General features: G+C 47.3%; 3 protein-coding genes across 6 annotated transcripts; 1 reads left to right on the forward strand and 2 right to left on the reverse strand.

Annotated features, from left to right (window-relative positions):
- Positions 1-3,030: 3,030 nt before the first annotated feature.
- LOC100216991 (uncharacterized) lies at positions 3,031-5,113 on the reverse strand. Its single transcript, NM_001329482.1, has 7 exons — positions 4,873-5,113; positions 4,622-4,749; positions 4,259-4,461; positions 4,020-4,145; positions 3,712-3,870; positions 3,374-3,567; positions 3,031-3,275 (listed from the first exon to the last, which is right to left on the reverse strand). Exons 1-7 carry the CDS (start codon positions 4,984-4,986, stop codon positions 3,150-3,152), a joined length of 1,050 nt encoding a protein of 349 aa, NP_001316411.1. The 5' UTR covers positions 4,987-5,113; the 3' UTR covers positions 3,031-3,149.
- Positions 5,114-5,570: 457 nt separating this feature from the next.
- Positions 5,571-10,750, reverse strand: LOC103638079 (cysteine synthase). Its single transcript, XM_020543985.3, has 9 exons — positions 10,583-10,750; positions 10,218-10,345; positions 9,922-10,124; positions 9,669-9,794; positions 9,426-9,524; positions 8,597-8,677; positions 8,312-8,505; positions 6,956-8,195; positions 5,571-6,353 (listed from the first exon to the last, which is right to left on the reverse strand). Exons 1-8 carry the CDS (start codon positions 10,718-10,720, stop codon positions 8,070-8,072), a joined length of 1,095 nt encoding a protein of 364 aa, XP_020399574.1. The 5' UTR covers positions 10,721-10,750; the 3' UTR covers positions 5,571-6,353; positions 6,956-8,069.
- Positions 8,765-14,079, forward strand: LOC100279050 (uncharacterized). 4 transcript variants are annotated; one of them, XM_035962482.1, is made up of 5 exons: positions 8,765-9,150; positions 11,230-11,272; positions 11,353-11,555; positions 13,303-13,435; positions 13,524-14,079. In XM_035962482.1, exons 3-5 carry the CDS (start codon positions 11,389-11,391, stop codon positions 13,578-13,580), a joined length of 357 nt encoding a protein of 118 aa, XP_035818375.1. In that variant the 5' UTR covers positions 8,765-9,150; positions 11,230-11,272; positions 11,353-11,388; the 3' UTR covers positions 13,581-14,079. The 4 variants fall into 4 exon arrangements, with proteins under 4 accessions (XP_035818375.1, XP_020399572.1, XP_035818374.1 ...); XM_020543982.2 differs by lacking the exon at positions 8,765-9,150 and adding an exon at positions 10,122-11,116 and having other exon boundaries at positions 13,524-14,069; XM_020543983.2 differs by lacking the exon at positions 11,230-11,272 and having other exon boundaries at positions 8,789-9,150; positions 13,524-14,069.
- The last annotated feature ends 4,515 nt before the right edge of the window (positions 14,080-18,594 follow it).

Consider the following 18,594-nt stretch of genomic DNA (forward strand, 5'->3'; position numbering starts at 1 on the left):
TCCATCAAATGGACGTAAAGACAGCATTCCTAAATGGAGAGCTGGAAGAGGAAATTTATATGCAGCAACCAGAAGGATTTGTGGTTAAAGGACAAGAGAGCAAAGTGTGTCGCTTGATTAAATCCTTATATGGTCTGAAGCAAGCTCCCAGACAATGGCATGAGAAGTTTAATAATACTCTGACCACAGCCGGGTTTTGTGTAAACGAAGCCGACAAGTGTGTGTATTATCGCTTCTCTGGGGGCAAAGGTGTCATCATGTGTTTATACGTTGATGACATATTGATATTTGGGACCGATTTGGAGGCTATCATGGAGACAAAAATATTTCTCTCCAAGAACTTTGATATGAAGGACTTGGGTGAAGCTGATGTTATACTGAACATCAAGCTGATAAAGGGTGAGGATGGGATTACTTTGTCACAATCCCATTATGTGGAAAAAGTCCTGACTCGCTTTGGACATATGGACTGTAAACCAGTCACCACGCCCTATGATCCATCCTACACGCTCAGTAAATATGAAGGCGAGCCTGTGAACCAGCTACTATATTCGCAGATCATCGGATCTCTCATGTACCTGAGCAGTGCAACTAGACCAGATATCTCATATGCAGTATGCAGACTGGCTCGTTATTCGGCCAGTCCAGGAGATAGACACTGGGTAGCCTTGTACAGAGTGCTTCGGTATTTGAAGGGAGCGATGAATCTTGGTATTAAATATACCGGATTTCCGTCAGTACTTGAAGGATTCAGTGATGCAAACTGGATCTCTGACTCGGATCAAATGAAGTCTACAAGTGGCTATGTGTTCACTTTAGCTGGTGGGGCCGTGTCATGGAGATCGTCTAAACAATCAGTGTCGACACGTTCCACCAAGGAGGCTGAATTAGTTGCACTTGATTCAGCAGCATTGGAGGCTGAATGGTTGAGAGACCTATTGTCAGACCTTCCAATGCTAGCAAAGCCGATACCGGCTGTCCTAGTATACTGTGACAACACTTCTGTGTTGCTGAAAGTGAACAGTAGAAAGGACAACCAAAAATCCTCGAGGCATATCAGAAGACGACTTGATTCATGTCGGCATGCTAGAGAGACGGGTGTAATAACCGTAGATTACATCAAGTCTGAAAGGAACCTTGCTGATCCTTTCACCAAAGGGCTGGCTCAAAAGCCAATCCAAGCAGCGTGCATGGGAATGGGACTCGTACCCTGTTAGCGGTTTCAACTGCGGATAACTGTCCTGTGTGACCGGAGATCCCGAGATCCAGGCTCCAGGAAACGAAGCACTGTGGAACCAAGAGCACAAAAGATAAAGAGTCTCATGAGCTGCTGTGCTCTGACTGTATGGCAGGTTGAGCGATATGCTCTTAATGAAGTCAATGCTATAAGCAGGGAAATTGTCCTACAGAATTTCCTTAACGATTTCACCTATATGAGCTGACTGTGGGGTCGCAGTCCAGGAGAGAATGGGGTTTTCTCTCTAGTGAGCTCATGAATAGATATTAAAGGGCATGACCGTAACGCCCTGCCCCGTAAGAGAAGTAGATAATCTGCCTAGTACTATGTGCCTTTTGTGCAAAGATTCTCACACTAGGGTTTGTGGATCAAGGCGTAGTCCTCCGCTTACTCGTGCAGGGTTGGAGTACACTAGGATAGGCTTTGGTTCAAACCTAACAAGTACCTCTGCCAAAAAGTAGTATATAAACAGTACGGGAGCTCAATGACATTGATCAGAAAACAAGAGTGAAAATGGTGGGGATTGTTGTCCATGTAAATGATTTTCACTTAAAAAAAAGGTAATGGCCAGCCGAGCTGGGCCGCTACAAGGCCCAAAGGCCGAGCAGCCCAACCCAGCCGGCTGGCATGCGTGCGATAGCACATGGAATAGCAGAGGGATTAGGGCTGTAGGGGAGCAGTGGCGGCTGGAAACAGGAAAGGCAGGAGCGAAGCCGCGTTCCGGGCGGCGGCGCTCTGCAGGCTGTTGGAAACTTGCCCGAGATCCATGGCGCTCCTGGTGCAACCGCTCCCCTTCTCGGCTCCATAAGTATGGTGTCTTGCCCCTGTTTAGCAGCACGCAAAACACTGCGAGCCCTCGGCTCCTCTCGGTTTTTCTTTCTCCAGTTTGCTGTTCCAGTCACAAGTTGATCGATCCGTTCGGTCCCTGTGTGGTGCTGTGTTCCTCTGATCGCTGTTAACCGTGGCCTGGTGCTTGGGCTCCCTGCTGCGCGGTGTTCCTCTTCTCGGGCTGGTGCCGAGGACGTCTCCCTCGGCTCCGGCAGCGGCTCCAGTATCTCCGTCAACCTCCCGCCGTGCAGGTCCGGACGTGGGCGGCGGAATTGGTTTTCTGGGACAGAACCTCGTGTTCGCTGAGCTGGTCTTCCCACGTAGACAATCTACGTGCTGTGAGTTACCCGTTGCCTCTATTTATTTATTGAATAATTTTGTGCAATCTGCTAGTATTATTTACTTGGGTGTGATTGCACAATTTATGGGCGGATTATGTGCTCGATGATGATAGCGGTGTAGTGAGACGACGTGACAGTCTGGGTTTTAGTGTGTTGTTATTTTCAGCATTGATATTATTTGTGCCTAGTTATTTCTTACTATTGTGCAAGCTGATTATTTAAGTTCATTATTGTTCCTTAATTCTTATGCACACTGTTTTGATCTTAATATTCATGCTTGATTTCTAGGCTCATAATATTTGATCTAAAACCCTGATTTGGTAAGATAGGACTGTCACGTTAGTCGAGGATCTTTGATCACCCTTTAGCGTTGGAGGGCTGTCTATTGCAGCAACCCGCTATTTTGAGAGCAATATTTTAATATAAACAATCATGTTTATTTGTTTAATCTGCCTTCTTCATCTACTTGCCATGTTTAATTTGCAAATGGATTTGAGTAGCTATATTACATGTTTTCATGTCCTGGAATTGCTACTGTTCATTGCTGTTATAATTACATATGGCATTTATCTGAGTTATATGCTTGTTTTATTTGGAATTAGTATATTTAATCTATTTAAATATGTAGAAAGCATGTCACTTATTTCTCTAAATTTACAACACCATGTCCTGGAAATATGTCTGTGTGGTGTGGAGAATGCTGACACCATTCAGACCAAAGTGTCCAAAAGAAAAAAGGAAGATCAAAATGTCATGGCAATGCACTCCTCTCGCACATCTGCAAAGAGGTCGGAGTTGATGTATCTCTCGCCGCCACTTGGGAACACAGTGACGATCATCTTGCCCTTGTTCTCCTGTCTCGAAGCGACCTGAAGACGCACTTAAAAGGATCACTGTACGAACCTTCAGCCAGGGAAGCTGGAACGCGAGAAGAAGAGTCAGTTAGCTAGAATGTGTGTGTACGAACCTTCAAACAAGCTGCCAGGTTTGCTCCGGAAGAAATGCCCACGAGCAGGCCCTCTTCCCTGGCCAGCCTCCTCGCATTCGCCATGGCCTCCTCGGTGCTCACGGTGACGGTCTCGTCGATGACCGAGGTGTCCAGAACTTCAGGTAGAAACCCTGGGCCTACTCCCTGGATTTTATGCTTGCCAGGCGCGCCACCTGAAGAACACCAATGCTTACCAATGTGCAGATGCAGTGCTAATTCTTATACTAGCAAATACTGTATTTTTGTAAGGCCGCTGCTCAAGGCTTCGAAAAGATTGTTTCGAGTCAACTGCTCTTTCTGCATCTGTGTAGCACTACCTGAAATCACTGGGCTTTCTGCAGGCTCAACGCAGATGATCTTGACGCCTGGCTTTTGCATCTTCAGATACTTCCCGACGCCAGAAACAGTGCCTCCTGTGCCTGAACCGGCTACGAATACATCCACCTTGCCTGCCGTGTCCTTCCAGATCTCAGGCCCTGTGTTTGTAAACGACAGTAGGCAAGGTGTTATGGCACCCATGTAGCAACAACAAACAAGATAGCATTAAGCTGCACATCCTGACCAGCAACAGCTACTGTTCACTGAGGTATAAGCATCGTTCGAACACATGCTATTGTATCCATACCGGTCAATCTGAAGTGGGCTTCAGAATTCGCTTTGTTCGTGACTTGGTTCAGAACATGTACATTTGGCAGCTGTTTTCGGAGCTGTTCAACTTTGTCAAACATGCCCGGAAAGCCAAGGGCCGGATCTGCACATACAGTAGACCCCGAAGGAAGAAGGCCACCCATCATAAATTTCTTAATCAAGGGAATTTGACAAGTAAAGGTGATGCCATAGCTTTCTTTCAACTAATCACAGTACCAGTTAAGTATAGCTCCGCGCCCATGAACCTCAGCAAGATCTGCTTGTCAAGCGAGTATTTAGCCGGCATGACTGCAATGAGCCTGTAACCTCTCTGAATAGCGAAGAGGACCAACCCTAACCCCATGTTACCACTCGTCGGCTCCACCAGTGTTGTGACTCCAGGCGAAATCAATCCCCTCTCCTCAGCATCCTCTATCATTCTTCACAGGAAGGAAAATTGGAAGAGAAGTGTCAGCGCAGGCGTGCGTCTCGTGTCACTCTTCAGAAGAAAACAGAAAGAACTGCAGCGCTCGACACACACAGACATATTCTGTTGGGTTTGCAGCCGGAGAAGAGAAAGGGAAAGGAAAAGGATGGGACCTCAAAGCAGAGCGGTCCTTGATGGAGCAAAGTGGCTGGTAAGCCTCCATCTTGCCGACGATCCGCGCATCGATCCCAGCCTCGCTGGCGATTCGCTTCAATTCGACCAGCGGCGTCCATCCTATGAGCTGAGGGAAACCGTTGCGCAAGAACAGTCAAATCTCTAATTCAACCACTAGTAGCAGCAGCAACAAACGGGAGCAGGGAGGAGATTAGAGCCAAAAAGGTTGGGTGGCAAGAGAGGGTAGCACCTGAGTGACGTCAGAAGCGATGTGCTCTTGTTCCCCGGCACTGCCGTCGCTGGAGGAGGAAGACGGCTTCAGCAGAGTAGGAATACCCCTCCTGCCAACCTCCTCGCCATCCATGGCTGCTGCTCGAGCTCGACGCTCCTGCTGCTTCTTGGAGTCGCTTCGCGGGAGCCGGAGGAGGGAGTAGGCAGACACAGACGAGCGTACCCTGCAGTGCAGCTCGTAGATATTTGTTGTAGGCTAGTAGCTGCAGGCCTGCAGCCCCACACTAACCCGTGGGCCGGAGCTTTTTGCTGTGGGCGCACTGCACGGGCGTGACTTCGCCACAATCGGATCCCGCCGTCGGACTTCGCTACAACCGGACGGAGACAGCCATACGCTCGCTCGTTTCGAACTGTTTGCGCGTGCACAACAAACACGAATGCTGCTCATGGCATAGGACTTTTCTGCCCCTGCTCCTTCTCGTTCTCCTGTATCCGAACCCCCTTTCTCCTGTATGAGATGCAGGCTCCACTCCATCCACCGTCCTCTCTCTGTAACCCACCGCCACCACTGCTATGTTTCTCAGTCCATTTTTAACTCTGAAGAGGCAGTGAGGCACTCAGCTTCCATTCAATTCATCATCAAGGGATTTCAAAAAAAAATCATCATCAAGGTTGTGCACCCAAACAGTGAGACCAACTGACAAAGGTTATAACTCATGCCACAACCATGAATGAATCTAGATTATTAGAAAAAACATAGCAGTTTTGTCCAAACAGTGAGCAAGAAGAAGAACATTTCTGTCCACAATTGCAGTTTTGTCTGGCTGCAGTTTGGATATTGAAATCACACAGTATTCAAAGTGACCATAGAACAATAATTCAAACCGTACAACTACATTCCAAATCATACAACTACAATTTAAATCATGGACGAAATTTTCTTCTTCTTCGGTGTCATTTTGCGTACAGCTATCCTAGTTTGCCTTGGAGGGGACTCAGCTACCCTTGCAGAAGGCTGCGATGAACCGGCGTCTTCCAATGCATGAGACAAGGCGAGTGGTGTCTGTTACCGTTCAAAGCTGTCGAATCAACACTCAGATATGGTCTGCATCCTTGAAGAAACCCTTTTATGCATGGTCCAAAAGCACAGAAAAACCTACTGAAAAACACCTTTCCATCCTCTTCTTGAACATCAATCTCAATAACACTATCTGGCATTTTTTCCAAAACCGCCTCCTTCCAACTAAATAATAGTCGAAAGCTGTCCTCCCAAGCACCATGCAAATCAAGAAAGGCCTTTTCTCTTCCCTTCCAAACGGTGTCATAGGAAATGGTACATTTCCATTTGTCTTGCAACTCTTTTTGTAACTCTTTGGCACCCATGTTTGGTTTCTTCATCAAGATTGGAAGAGCTAGTCCAGCAACCCACGAGCTAGTGGGAGTGGTGGTCCTTCTCCTGGCACTTGAAGTACAAGTATGCCGATCTGTCATCGCTGTCACCTGGAAAGAATAACCAAATCAAGTAAATCAAATAGCTCAACGTACTAAAAAAGGAGTATGAAAGGGAGATATAGATAATATAGGAAGAAATTAAATACAATGATAGTTGCTGATCCTGGTACTTCCAACACTGCATGAAGTCTCCAGGGACAATCATCACCCATACATAACCCTCTATATCGAGAGGTAGAAGTAGTCTCGATGCCTAGCTCAAACTCTTTCATAATTGCATAGTGTCGCACAGCAAGTCGAAACACTGACATATTTGGATACAAGGCACCAACTTTCATCACTGGATTCGTCCAGTCATACACGATAGCCCTGTCTTCTGGTATATGCTCAAGATAAGCCATCCCTTCATGATCGTCAATATATTCATTTTCAAAGGTGCCGACACCTCTCTTTTTAGCTCTAGATTCTCTAACCTTTTTCCCCTTTTCATCCTCCTTTTGCAGTCCTAGTTTAACATACAACCCATGTTCACTAGCAACTCCCTCTGTTCCTTCCTCATCCCATCTAGGTTCGATTTCAATTTTCTCTATCAATTGGCATTTTATCTCTATCAATAATGTAAGACTACATAAACGAAACTCGAAACTCACCTGTGTCCTGGGGATGGACAGAGAACGCAGTAGCAGGATCCTCTCCGTGTCAGACTGGAAGGCAAGCGTCGTCTCCACGGCGGGCTGGAAGGGGTCATCTCTGTGTCGATCCACCTTGCAATCGAGAGGGAGTGGTGGGGCAGGATCCACGACGAGGCTGGGGCTAACGACGAGCAGCGGGGATGCCGGATCCACTCCGTCTGGTTCCACATCCACCTCATCTGGGAGCTGCGGAGCTAGATCTACGGCGGCCGGCTCTGGGAGCCATAGGACTGCATCTCCGTCGGCCAACTCTAGGGGAGACGGCTCATCCATGGAGGTTTTGTGGTGCGGCGGAAGGAGAACAGACAGGCCCTGTCGCTAGGAGCAGGGCAGAAAAGTGAGAATGACGAGCAGGGGTAGAAAAGTCATGTGCCGTGAGCAGCGTCCGCGTTTGTTGCCTCACGTGTAAACAGTTCGAAACGAGCGAGCGTATGGCTGTCTCCGTCCGGTTGTAGCGAAGTCCGACGGCGGGATCCGATTGTGGCGAAGTCACGCCCGTGGAGTGCGCCCACAGCAAAAAGCTCCGTGGGCCGTGGCTACTCTATAATCTTGTTTGGACAAATGGCTATGCTTCACTAGTGTTCACGTCAAAGAGCTACTTTGCTAACTGAACAAGTGTGGTTAAGAAACTAAAGAAACGCTAGACGGATCGTCATAGAATAGTTGCTCGGAACTCGGAAGTAGGCTTCCGTTGCTCGTCGACAGTGTGTCTCGCAGCACTAGAAGAAGAAGAAGAAATGAAATGGTTGTTTATTCAGAGGCCAGGTGGTTATTTCTCAACGAGATACTGATTGGCATCTCTCAGTTTATAGCTCGTGGTACAATTCTCTGCTGAAATTTCTGTGCCAAGAAGAAATAAGGAAAGCTGTAAAGGTCCTTAGCCAAGAGCCCAAGAGCATGTACAGAGTCTTTCCTGCCAATGGAACGCAAATGCGCAGTAAATTTTCTGCCAGAAGGATTCCAAATCTTCTGCCTCCGCAAGCTGCTGGATTGGATCGACGATACTAAAAATCCATTCCACGCTGAGAAATAGCAGTTTGCCGCTGCAGATCCGCACAGAGCGTCCAGAAGATCAGAAGGTCATGGCGACGCACTCCTCCCTTGCATCCGCGAAGAGATCGGAGCTCATGTACCTCTCGCCACCGCTAGGAAACACGGTGACGATCATCTTCCCTCGGTTCTCCTGTCTCGACGCCACCTAAAACAACATTTAATCATTCAAAACACAAGGTAAAAGACACGAATTGAAACGCATACATGGAGCTAGCTAGACCCATCCAGACGAACTAGAGTTCGCGACAGCGCGCTGATCACCTTGAGGCAAGCTGCCAGATTCGCCCCAGACGATATGCCCACTAGCAGACCCTCTTCCCTGGCCAACCTCCTGGCGTTCGCCATCGCATCTTCTGCGGTCACCGTAACGATCTCGTCGGTGACAGAGGTGTCCAGGTTCTTGGGCACGAATCCCGGCCCGACGCCCTGGATCTTGTGCCGAGAAGGCTTGCCGCCTGTAGCAGAGCCATTACCAAGCCAATTAAGAACTCGTGTGGTAAATCCATTGTAACTTCACATGATTGCAGGGCCGGCTTAGCAGTTTACCTGAAATGACTGGGCTCTCAGCAGGCTCAACGCAGACGACCTTCACCGCCGGGTTCTTCGTCTTCAAGTACAGTGGCGGATCTCCGACCGGGGCTGCCTGGGCTGCAGCCCGGTCGCGGCCCACTAAAACGAATAGGTCCATCGCCGCGCGACAGCCCACTCCAGCCGCGCCCAGCCCCGTGAACATCCTTCCTCTATCCTATACCCTCCAGCTCCAGCCGCCGCCAGCCGTGGAGGTGGAGCCGCCCACGCCCAGACCCCGGAGCACCGCTGGAGCTCGCAGCGCCGCTCGCCCGGAGCACGGAGGCCGGACCGCCGGACGGCCGGAGCACTGCCGTAGGTCGCAGGCCCCTCGCCCCACCGGCGCCCGAAGTCCAGCCGCCGACTCGCCGACTCGCAGGTTGTCCAGCCGCCGGCCGCCGACTCGTCGTTGTCCAGCCGCCGACCGTCGACTCGTTGTTGTCCAGCCGCCGACTGGTCGTTGTCCAGCCGCCGACCACGCGGTGACCGTGAGCCCGTGAGCCTGTGACCGTGAGCACGTGAGCCAAGGAGAGGTTTGTGATTCAAAGTTTATTTGAAGTTTTAATTTAATTATTTATTTGGTAGTAACCTCATATTTGGTTTGTGATGAATGGATGAATAACAACTGCTATGCTATATTAAGCGTAATATGTTTGTAGATATTAAGATTAAAATATTTTAAATGTTTAAATTATATCTTGCTTCTTGTGTCATATTAAACATCAATTATATATTTTTTATTTGGTTTAAAAAAATTTATAGACTTAGCTTAGTAGCCCCTCTCTTAGAGTAATCCTGGATCCGCTACTGTTCAAGTACCTGCCGACGCCAGAGACCGTGCCTCCCGTGCCGGAGCCGGCCACGAAGATGTCGACTTTGCCTGCCGTATCCTTCCAGATCTCAGGCCCTAATCACAGACGAACAGAGGTGATGTGTCATACAGCATGCATGGCATTTTCTGCTCCGAAAAAAATCTGCTAATGTTTCACAGGCAAGTTCATTTATCACTCTCTTATGAGATCAGATGCTCCTGTGCAAAGATCGGCACTACCAGTCCATCTAAAGTGCGCTTCAGGGTTCGCCGCGTTTGCGAACTGGTCAAGAACGTGCGCGTTGGGTATTTCTTTCCTGAGCTGTTCCAGCTTGTCGAGCTGTCCCTGGAAGCCAAGCGCAGGATCTGAAAAAAAAAACAGCATGGCATTTGATGTTAGATTTCAGAACATGGTAAAGCCGAGCCGGCCAGTCCTGCAAACGCGAAACCAACGGACATCGATGGCGATGAGCTGCAACCTTCACTTCCTTACCGGTTAACACCAAATCGGCCCCCAGGTACCGCAGCAGGATCTGCTTGTCGAGCGAGTACTCGGCGGGCATGACCGCGACGAACCTGTAGCCTCGGGCCAGATCGATGTACGCCAGGGCTATGCCCATGTTGCCGCTCGTCGGCTCGACCAGCGTCGTGGCGCCAGGCGAGATCAGCCCTCTCTCCTCTGCGTCCTCGATCATTCTGTGAAGAACATGACAGCCACACGACTGGACATTGGTAGAAAAAAAAATGACCAGCGTCGTAGGAGCTCGAACCATAGATAGTAGGTAATACCTCAGAGCGCTGCGGTCCTTGACGGAGCAGAGGGGCTGGTAGCACTCCAGCTTGCCGACGACTCGGGCGTCGACGTTGTCCTTCTGGGCTATTCTCTTCAGCTCTACCAGTGGCGTCCATCCTACAAGCTGCAGCAGGGGAACTGGGATTGATCTACATGTATCATGGCAACTCAAACTTTACATGTATCATGGCAGCTCAAACTAGCACTGAAAATACATGGAAACAAATCTTCCACACACGCACAAAGGAAATGCAAGCAAGCTAGCAAGAAAATAAACTGGACAAAAAAAAAAGTCAGAAAGCGATGTGAGGAGCCCAGGACGGAGAGACTAGCTAGATAAGATTGGGCCTCAGTGCCTCACCTGGGTAATATCGGAGGCGATGTGCTCCTGCTGCGGCGAAGTGGCTCCTCCGGATTCATCAGCCCGCGCCGCCGGCGATTTCAGCAGCGAGGGGATCCCTCTCCTCCCTGCCCCTGCCTCCATGCTCTCTCTTCTCATTAGTCCCTTCTTTCTCGGTGAAATGGGAGAGCGGCGAACACCGAACAGCGTGTTTGTTTGCTCTTCAGCTACCTCGACCCACTAAACTCCCAGCACTACTCTATTCGTTCCCTCTGAGTTCTGCAAGGCTAGTGTAGTTTATAGTGCAGACTGCTTGCTAAGTTGCTTTGCTCAATTTGCTGCTTGCTAGCCTTCTACAGTGCTCCGGCTGCTTGCCTGGTTGCTTGGCTTTGGCTAGTTGGCTTAGTTGCTCGCGTAGTTGCGTTGGCCGCGTTGCTGCTTGCAGTTTCTGCTTGCTTTGTTGCTTGCTATTTGCAAATTTAGCTGCCCTGCAGTTGCAAATTGCAATAGATTCAAGCTCAGCAAGGTCGGCAAAAAGAAAGGCTCTAGAAAGAGGTAGTTGTGTTATGTGTAACAATATTGTCTATACATTTTTTTATTAAATTTAGCTCTTTATTTTAATGCTAATGTATGCTTGCTCTTTGTTTGACAACTTATATTTGGTTAAGTTACTGATTTGACATATAATCTACAAGGAATTCTTCATCTAAGGTACTTCTTAATAATGTTTTTATACTAAATTTTGTTTTACTGCAAGATATATTTTTGTCATTGCCATACCTTATTTTTAGGTCGTGCTCCGCCACTGGGGAGGGAGGTGGTGGGGAATGGCGGCGGCGACGCTCCGGTGGGTGCTGCAGCTGCACCGGGACGTACCGCGGGCAGCACGGTTCTACTCGGAGGGTCTCGACTTCAGTGTAAATGTCTGCACGCTCCGCTGGGCCGAGCTGCAGTCGGGGCCGCTCAAGCTCGCACTCATGCACACCAACGACAGGTGCGGCTACTGCTGTTTGTTTATACCGCGCTCTCCTCGTATTATTATCCTCTTCGTATAACTTCGGCCTTCAGATGGATGCGGATTCGGATTTGTGTGAGGTTCATGTGTTCGATGAAATGTGTGTGTGCAGCACTTGGTTTTATTTAAGTTCTGAAAACTTGGGTGATGGGCTGCGAGATTAGTGAAGAATCAAGTCAGTTTTCATATGACAGTCGTGTCAACTTTGGCTCGAGATACCTTGCCCTGGAACTTCTCCTGCGGATATTTTTTTTGAAAGCAAATGGTAGGAGCTATGCCTTCATTGAAGAGGGAAAAGAGTTATAGAAACATGATCACAGATCTCACACACACCAGGAGCACACCTCCTCCTGCATAAAAAGACCCGCAGGTGAAACTAAGAGAATATCAAACACAATAGGCGAGGCTGCTAGTGAACATCAGCACTCCTATACAGCGAAAGACTCTTTTATTTTCCCTGCACCCACCTGCAAGGCTACAACGCCGACAGTGAGCTATTCTCGAAAATCCTTTTAATTACGCTCTTTCCAAATGTTCCACATGAACATGATGTAGATCGTGATTCCATCGAAGTCTCTTCTTCAGTCTTTTGTGATGAGAGAGGTTGTCAAACCCACCACTCGCTGATGCTGTCGAAATTTGATGGGTCTACTTGCTGCAGTAAGACCAGCCCTTTCCCAGGAGAGGATCTGGTTCCAGATATCGAGAGCGAAAGGGCATTGCAAGCAGAGGTGGATTTTAGGTTCTATAGGTCCTTGGCAGAGCGAGCAAGAGGTTTGGTGTGGCCATCCACGGCGGGCTAGATTGTTGGCAGTGAGCAGCTTATTCTGAATGAGAATCCATGCAAACAAATTGCACTTCTCAGCTCTTGCATTCCAAATGTGGTTAACCTTGTGGCGTCTATAAGTACCCAGTAACTTCTTCTGTGGATATGATCTGTCGATCTGGCGGTTCAAAATTCCTTCTTTTTATTTTCACTAACATCTATCAACATAGAGGAGTAGTGAGGCAGGCTAGCTTCGCTGCATCCTGGGGAGGGGGGGGGACGCTAAACTAATCTTGTTTTTGTGTGTAGGAGTGCCCGCCAAATGGAAAATGTCAACGAATCCTTCATTTGTGGGCAATGATTTGCACTGCAGGTTGATAGTGGGCTTTGAGCAAGCTCAGACTTTCGAGTAAAAGTTCTTTATGTTGATCAGCTTGGTCAGACTTACAATAGGACATGTACCAAAGAACATAACATACAACACAAACTTAGTGACCCCATAAAGAAAATAACTCTGAAAGTGAATTGTATGGAAGGAGTGTTGGATCTATCGCATGAAAATATGAGATCCATGGAAAAGTAGACCAAAACATACTGGACAAACTTTGTGACCCTATAAACATAACAGCTCTGAAGTGTTGGATCTGGGAGGTTGCCAGTTCTTGGGAAAAAAATCCCAAACATTGCTTGAAAATGATACTTCAACTCTCCAATACATTTCATAGTCCTCGTTACAATCTTGCTATGTCAAAGGCAGTGCATGAAAACAAGTGACCCCCCCAAGAGTCAAAAGAAATTGCTCTCCTTGGAGCTTTTCTCAGTTTTTTGTGTGGATTTCAAATTCCATCATCACATAAACATAAGCTACACAAAAACACATAGGGGATTCCCCCCCCAATTGGCCAGTGCATGAAATCATAAATTCATAACTATTATCTTATATTCTGTACATGCTTGCAGTAATCTTGCATCGCAGAGAGTCTATTCTTCAATGCTCTCCTTCACTGTACCAGACATAAACAGTGCCGTATCGAAGCTAATGGCATTGGGAGCCGAGTTGGATGGGCCAATCAAGTATGAGATCCATGGAAAAGTATTGTCTCTATATTCCCACGATTTCCATTTATGTATTTCAGGACGCAGAATCATTTACATGACGTTTCATGTTTCTTCCAACGCAGGTTGCAGCACTGCGATGCATCGATGGGCACATGCTAGGCCTGTACGAGCCAGCTTGAAGAACTCGTGTCACAACGAAAGTATTGAGAAGTTCCATTAACCACTCACTGAAGACTGATGTGTATGTCCGGCAAAAGATCTTTCCGCGTAAGACAACTTACTGGGTCTGGTGTGCATGAAGTGGCAGAACTCCTTTTGTTAGCAAAATCACGAGAGACACGGTGGATGGTTTGCAGTCTACCATTCTCTTCCTCGTGCTGCTGGTTATGATACACATTTTTCTCGAACTGAATGTGCCTAGCAGGTCGTCGTGGTAAGCTGAAGCCAGGTTTCAGTGGTCCTGCTCGGTCATGGCCTTGCTTCATGGCATTGTGCCAGTACATCTAATTCAAGTTTCAGTTGTAGTTTGACTGACATTACATGTGTGCGTAGTTTCAATTTGCAATTCAAGTGCAGGAGTGCTCTGCCCCTGATCATCCATGTAATTGAAATTCTTCTGTAAGCATTTGTTCTGACAGTATAATTGTGGACCATAAAGTTGCTGTTAACTTGTGTGTAGCTGCACTGTTCTATTTTTTTCACTTTTAGGGCCCGTTTGGTTTCCTTTAGTCTAGGGACTAAAATTTAGTTGGAAGACTAAAGTTTAGTCCCTACCCTGTTTGGTTCTGGGACTAAAAATATTTAAAAAATATTAAATGAATCATAAGAGGACCAAATACCTTTTAGTATTCTCCCGCCATTAGTGCAACTGAAATAAAGAAGGGCAAAAAGTGGAATTAATATGGTTTAGTCCCTTTTAGTCATCCCTTGAGGGACTAGATAATAAAACAGTTTAGTCCATATTTTAGTCCCTGTGTTCGGCTATTTAGGGACTACCAAACTGGGCCTTACTACCCGTTTGGTTCCTTTAGTCACTAGACTAAACTTTAGTGACTAAGTTTAGTCACTAAAGTACATTGTTTGGTTTTAGTGACTAAACCGGACTAAAGAACATTAATTGTTGAGAATAATGACTGTATTACCCCTATTAATTAGTGGATGTTTGCTGCAAGAAGAAAGTGTAGAGGACAAATAAGGTAAAAATCCTAATTTAGTCCCTTTTAGTCATTGCGAACTAAAGTTTAGTCACCTCACTTTAGCTATCATGTTTGCTTATTTAGTGACTAAAAGTAACTAAATTTTAGTCACTAAACTTTAGTCGCCCCAAACTATAGATGGCCAATAGTGTCGGGCTAATCGGGACATCACGGCACGGCATGGCCCGATGGGTACTGTTGTGCCTGGGCCGAGCACCGGGCACGCTGGGCCGGCACGGGCACAGCCCGATTATCCCGGAAGCACGGTTAGCCCGCTTTGTTTGTTAACCTAAAACACGTCGCCCCCTCCCCCCCATCGGGCCCCGCCTCGTCAGTCTCACTCGCTTGCCTCGCCTGTTGTCTCTCGCCCTCCTTCTCTCCGTCTGCGATTTAGGGGCGATTTTGGGGGGTGATTCGTCGATTCGTCTCCACCGCCGCCTCACTGTTCGACTCCGCCGCCGCCTCGCCTCCGGGTTCGAGCCTCCGCCCTCCGGTAGGGTCCTCCACCGCTCCCTCCACCTCTGGGCTCTGGCTTCCCCTCACCTGGTGGTTGCTTGGCTGGTTGTTCGGTCACGGATTTGGTTACGCCGTTACGGTAAGCTTTCGATGTTCGTCTTCTTCTTCCTCTAGTCGACGTCTCCGACGAGTTTGAGACTTCTTAATCTGGTGCTTGTTCTTGTGATCTGTGCTCAATCCCAAACCCTAATCTACTCTATTGCCTTCTTGCTCTGTGATTGTACCTGTGAGGGACCGATTTGGTGCTCCGGCTTTGGTAAGTGCTTAACCTGTTCTTGTGATCTATGTTTGTGATCTGTGTTCGAACCATAAACCCTAATCTACTATAATACCTTCTTGTGATCTTGTTCTCTGATTATAGCCGCCGTGAGGGACCGATCTGGTGCTCCGACTTTAGTAAGTTCTTAATCTGGTGCTTGTTCTTGTGATCTATGCTTGTGATCTGTGTACCAACCCTAAACCCTAATCTACTCTAATACATTCTTGTGATCTTGTTCTCTGATTATAGTCGTCGTGAGGGACCGATCTGGTGCTCCGGCTTTGGTAAGTGCTTAATTTGGTGCTTGTTCTTGTGATCTTTACTTGTGATATGTGTTTGAAGCCTAAACCCTAATCTACTCTGATTATAGCCGCCCGTGAGGGACCGATTTGGTGCTCCGACTCTAGTAAGTTATTAATCCAATGCTTGTATTTGTGATCTGTGTTGGTTCGAACCCTAATCTAACTATCTTCTTGTTATGTGATTGCTAAACATCTTCATTGATGATTGAAAGTCGCCTAGAGGGGGGTGAATAGGGCGAATCTGAAATTTATGAACTTAAGCACAACTACAAGTCGGGTTAGCGTTAGAAATATAAACGAGTCCGAAAGAGAGGGTGAAAAAAGTGTCAAAATAAAAGTTGTAGAACTTCAAAAGTTATTTATCTTTGTAGTTGACAACTTTTTTATTTGAATTCGTTTAGGGTCTCAAATAAGCAATTTACACTCAAATGGTTGTAATATGTGGAGAAAACAACTACAAACTAGACACAAGGCATGTCATAGACGGAGTGGTAGTGGAGGGTACGCGCGAGGGTGAGGTCTACGGTTCGAATACTAACAACCGCGTAGCGCGCGAAAAATGCCGCGACTTGCGACGGAGACGGGCGGGTGGGGTGGTCCTAATACAAATAAATTTTTTACTATTTTTAAAATATGTTTTATGTTTCCTGGAAACGATTTGCACTGGCGGTTTTATTACGTCGACCGCCAGTGAAAATCGATTTTCACTGGCGGTTTTATTACGCCGACCGCCAGTGAAAATCGATTTTCACTGGCGGTCCTCAGTTACCCGCCTGTAAAAATGATGATTTCTACTGGTGAAAGTCGCCTAGAGGGGGGGTGAATAGGGCGAAACTGAAATTTACAAATATAAACACAACTACAAGCCGGGGTTAGTGTTAGTAATAAAGAAACGAGTCCGCGAGAGAGGGCGCAAAACAAATCCCAAGCGAATAAGCAAGTGAGACACGGAGATTTGTTTTACCGAGGTTCGGTTCTTGCAAACCTACTCCCCGTTGAGGAGGCCACAAAGGCCGGGTCTCTTTCAACCCTTCCCTCTCTCAAACGATCCCTCGGATCGAGTGAGCTTCTCTTCTCAAATCAAAGCCGGGAACAAAACTTCCCCGCAAGGGCCACCACACAATTGGTGCCTCTTGCCTTGATTACAATGGAGTTATGATCTCAAGAACAAGTGAGAAAGAAAAGAAGCAATCCAAGCGCAAGAGCTCAAAAGAACACGGCAAATCACTCTCACTAGTCACTAATGCTTTTGTGGAGTTGGGAGAGGATTTGATCTCTTTTGGTGTGTCTAGAATTGAATGCCTAGCTCTTGTAAGTGGTTGAGAAGTGGAAAACTTGGATGCAATGAATGGTGGGGTGGTTGGGGTATTTATAGCCCCAACCACCAAACTTGACCGTTGGCTGGGTCCTCTGTTCGATGGCGCACCGGACAGTCCGGTGCACACCGGACAGTCCGGTGCCCCCTGCCACGTCATCACTGCCGTTGAATTCGACCGTTGAAGCTTCTGACTTGTGGGCCCGCCTGGGTGTCCGGTGCACACCGGACATGCACTGTTCCTTGTCCGGTGTGCCGGAGTGGGCGCGCCTGCCATCTGCGCGCGCAGAGCGCGCATTAAATGCGCGGCAGAGAGCCGTTGGCGCGGAGAAGACCGTTGCTCCGGAGTCGCACCGGACAGTCCGGTGCACACCGGACAGTCCGGTGAATTATAGCGGACTAGCCGTTGAAGTTTCCCGAAGCTGGCGAGTTCCTGAGGCCGACCACCTTTGGCGCACCGGACACTGTCCGGTGTACACCGGACAGTCCGGTGAATTATAGCGGAGTCGCCTCTGGAAATTCCCGAAGGTGGCGAGTTCGAGTTGGAGTCCTCTGGTGCACCGGACACTGTCCGGTGTACACCGGACAGTCCGGTGCTCCCAGACCAGAGGGCCTTCGGTTGCCACTTAGCTCCTTAGTTGAATCCAAAATTTGGTCTTTTTATTGGCTGAGTGTGAACCTTTTACACCTGTATAATCTATACACTTGGGCAAACTAGTTAGTCCAATTGTTTGTGTTGGACAATTCAACCACCAAAATTAATTAGGGACTAGGTGTAAGCCTAATTCCCTTTCAATCTCCCCCTTTTTGGTGATTGATGCCAACACAAACCAAAGCAAATGTAGAAGTGCATAATTGAACTAGTTTGCATAATGTAAGTGTAAAAGTTGCTTGGAATTGAGCCAATATAAATACTTACAAGATATGCATGGATTGTTTCATTCTTATATAACATTTTGGACCACGCTTGCACCATATGTTTTGTTTTTGCAAACTCTTTTGTAAATCATTTTCAAAGTTCTTTTGCAAATAGTCAAAGGTAAATGAATAAGATTTGCAAAGCATTTTCAGGATTTGAAATTTTCTCCCCCTATTTCAAATGCTTTTCCTTTGACTAAACAAAACTCCCCCTAAAAGAGATTCTCCTCTTAGTGTTCAAGAGGGTTTTGATATATCATTTTTGAAATACTACTTGCTCCCCCTTTTGAACACAATAGGACACCAATTGAAAATATTCAACACTTAAGTTTTTGAAATTGGTGGTGGTGCGGTCCTTTTGCTTTGGGCTCACTTCTCCCCCTTTTTGGCATGAATCGCCAAAAACGGAATCATTAGAGCCCTCTAAGTGCTATCTTCCCCTTTGGTTATAAATAAATGAGTGAAGATTATACCAAAGACGAAGTCCGGTCTTTTGGGGTCATTTCTCCCAAAGACAAGGTCCTTTTGCTTTGAATTCTCCCCCAAATGATGGAGAGAAGCGTGGAGTGATGGCGAAGGATGATTTACGGAGTGGAAGCCTTTGTCTTCGCCGAAGACTCCAATTCCCTTTCAATATACCTATGACTTGGTTTGAAATAGACTTGAAAACACATTAGTCATAGCATA

Source organism: Zea mays, chromosome 9, assembly GCF_902167145.1.
Source record: "Zea mays cultivar B73 chromosome 9, Zm-B73-REFERENCE-NAM-5.0, whole genome shotgun sequence".
Lineage (NCBI taxonomy): Eukaryota > Viridiplantae > Streptophyta > Magnoliopsida > Poales > Poaceae > Zea > Zea mays.

What these genes read in the sequence shown, in the direction of transcription:
- LOC100216991 (NM_001329482.1), bottom strand. Translation starts at nt 4,986, where the DNA reads ATGGATGGCGAGGAGGTTGGCAGGAGGGGTATTCCTACTCTGCTGAAG. An exon ending in TCGCTTCTGACGTCACTCAG is followed by an intron (nt 4,750 to 4,872) that starts GTGCTACCCTCT and finishes GGTTTCCCTCAG; the next exon opens with CTCATAGGATGGACGCCGCT. An exon ending in ACCTGGCAGCTTGTTTGAAG is followed by an intron (nt 3,276 to 3,373) that starts GTTCGTACACAC and finishes GTGCGTCTTCAG; the next exon opens with GTCGCTTCGAGACAGGAGAA.
- LOC103638079 (XM_020543985.3), bottom strand. Translation starts at nt 10,720, where the DNA reads ATGAGAAGAGAGAGCATGGAGGCAGGGGCAGGGAGGAGAGGGATCCCC. An exon ending in GGCCGATTTGGTGTTAACCG is followed by an intron (nt 9,795 to 9,921) that starts GTAAGGAAGTGA and finishes TTTTTTTTTCAG; the next exon opens with ATCCTGCGCTTGGCTTCCAG. An exon ending in CGTCGGCAGGTACTTGAACA is followed by an intron (nt 8,678 to 9,425) that starts GTAGCGGATCCA and finishes CCCCGGTCGGAG; the next exon opens with ATCCGCCACTGTACTTGAAG.
- LOC100279050 (XM_035962482.1), top strand. Translation starts at nt 11,389, where the DNA reads ATGGCGGCGGCGACGCTCCGGTGGGTGCTGCAGCTGCACCGGGACGTA. An exon ending in CTCATGCACACCAACGACAG is followed by an intron (nt 11,556 to 13,302) that starts GTGCGGCTACTG and finishes ACATGCTTGCAG; the next exon opens with TAATCTTGCATCGCAGAGAG. An exon ending in AGTATGAGATCCATGGAAAA is followed by an intron (nt 13,436 to 13,523) that starts GTATTGTCTCTA and finishes CTTCCAACGCAG; the next exon opens with GTTGCAGCACTGCGATGCAT.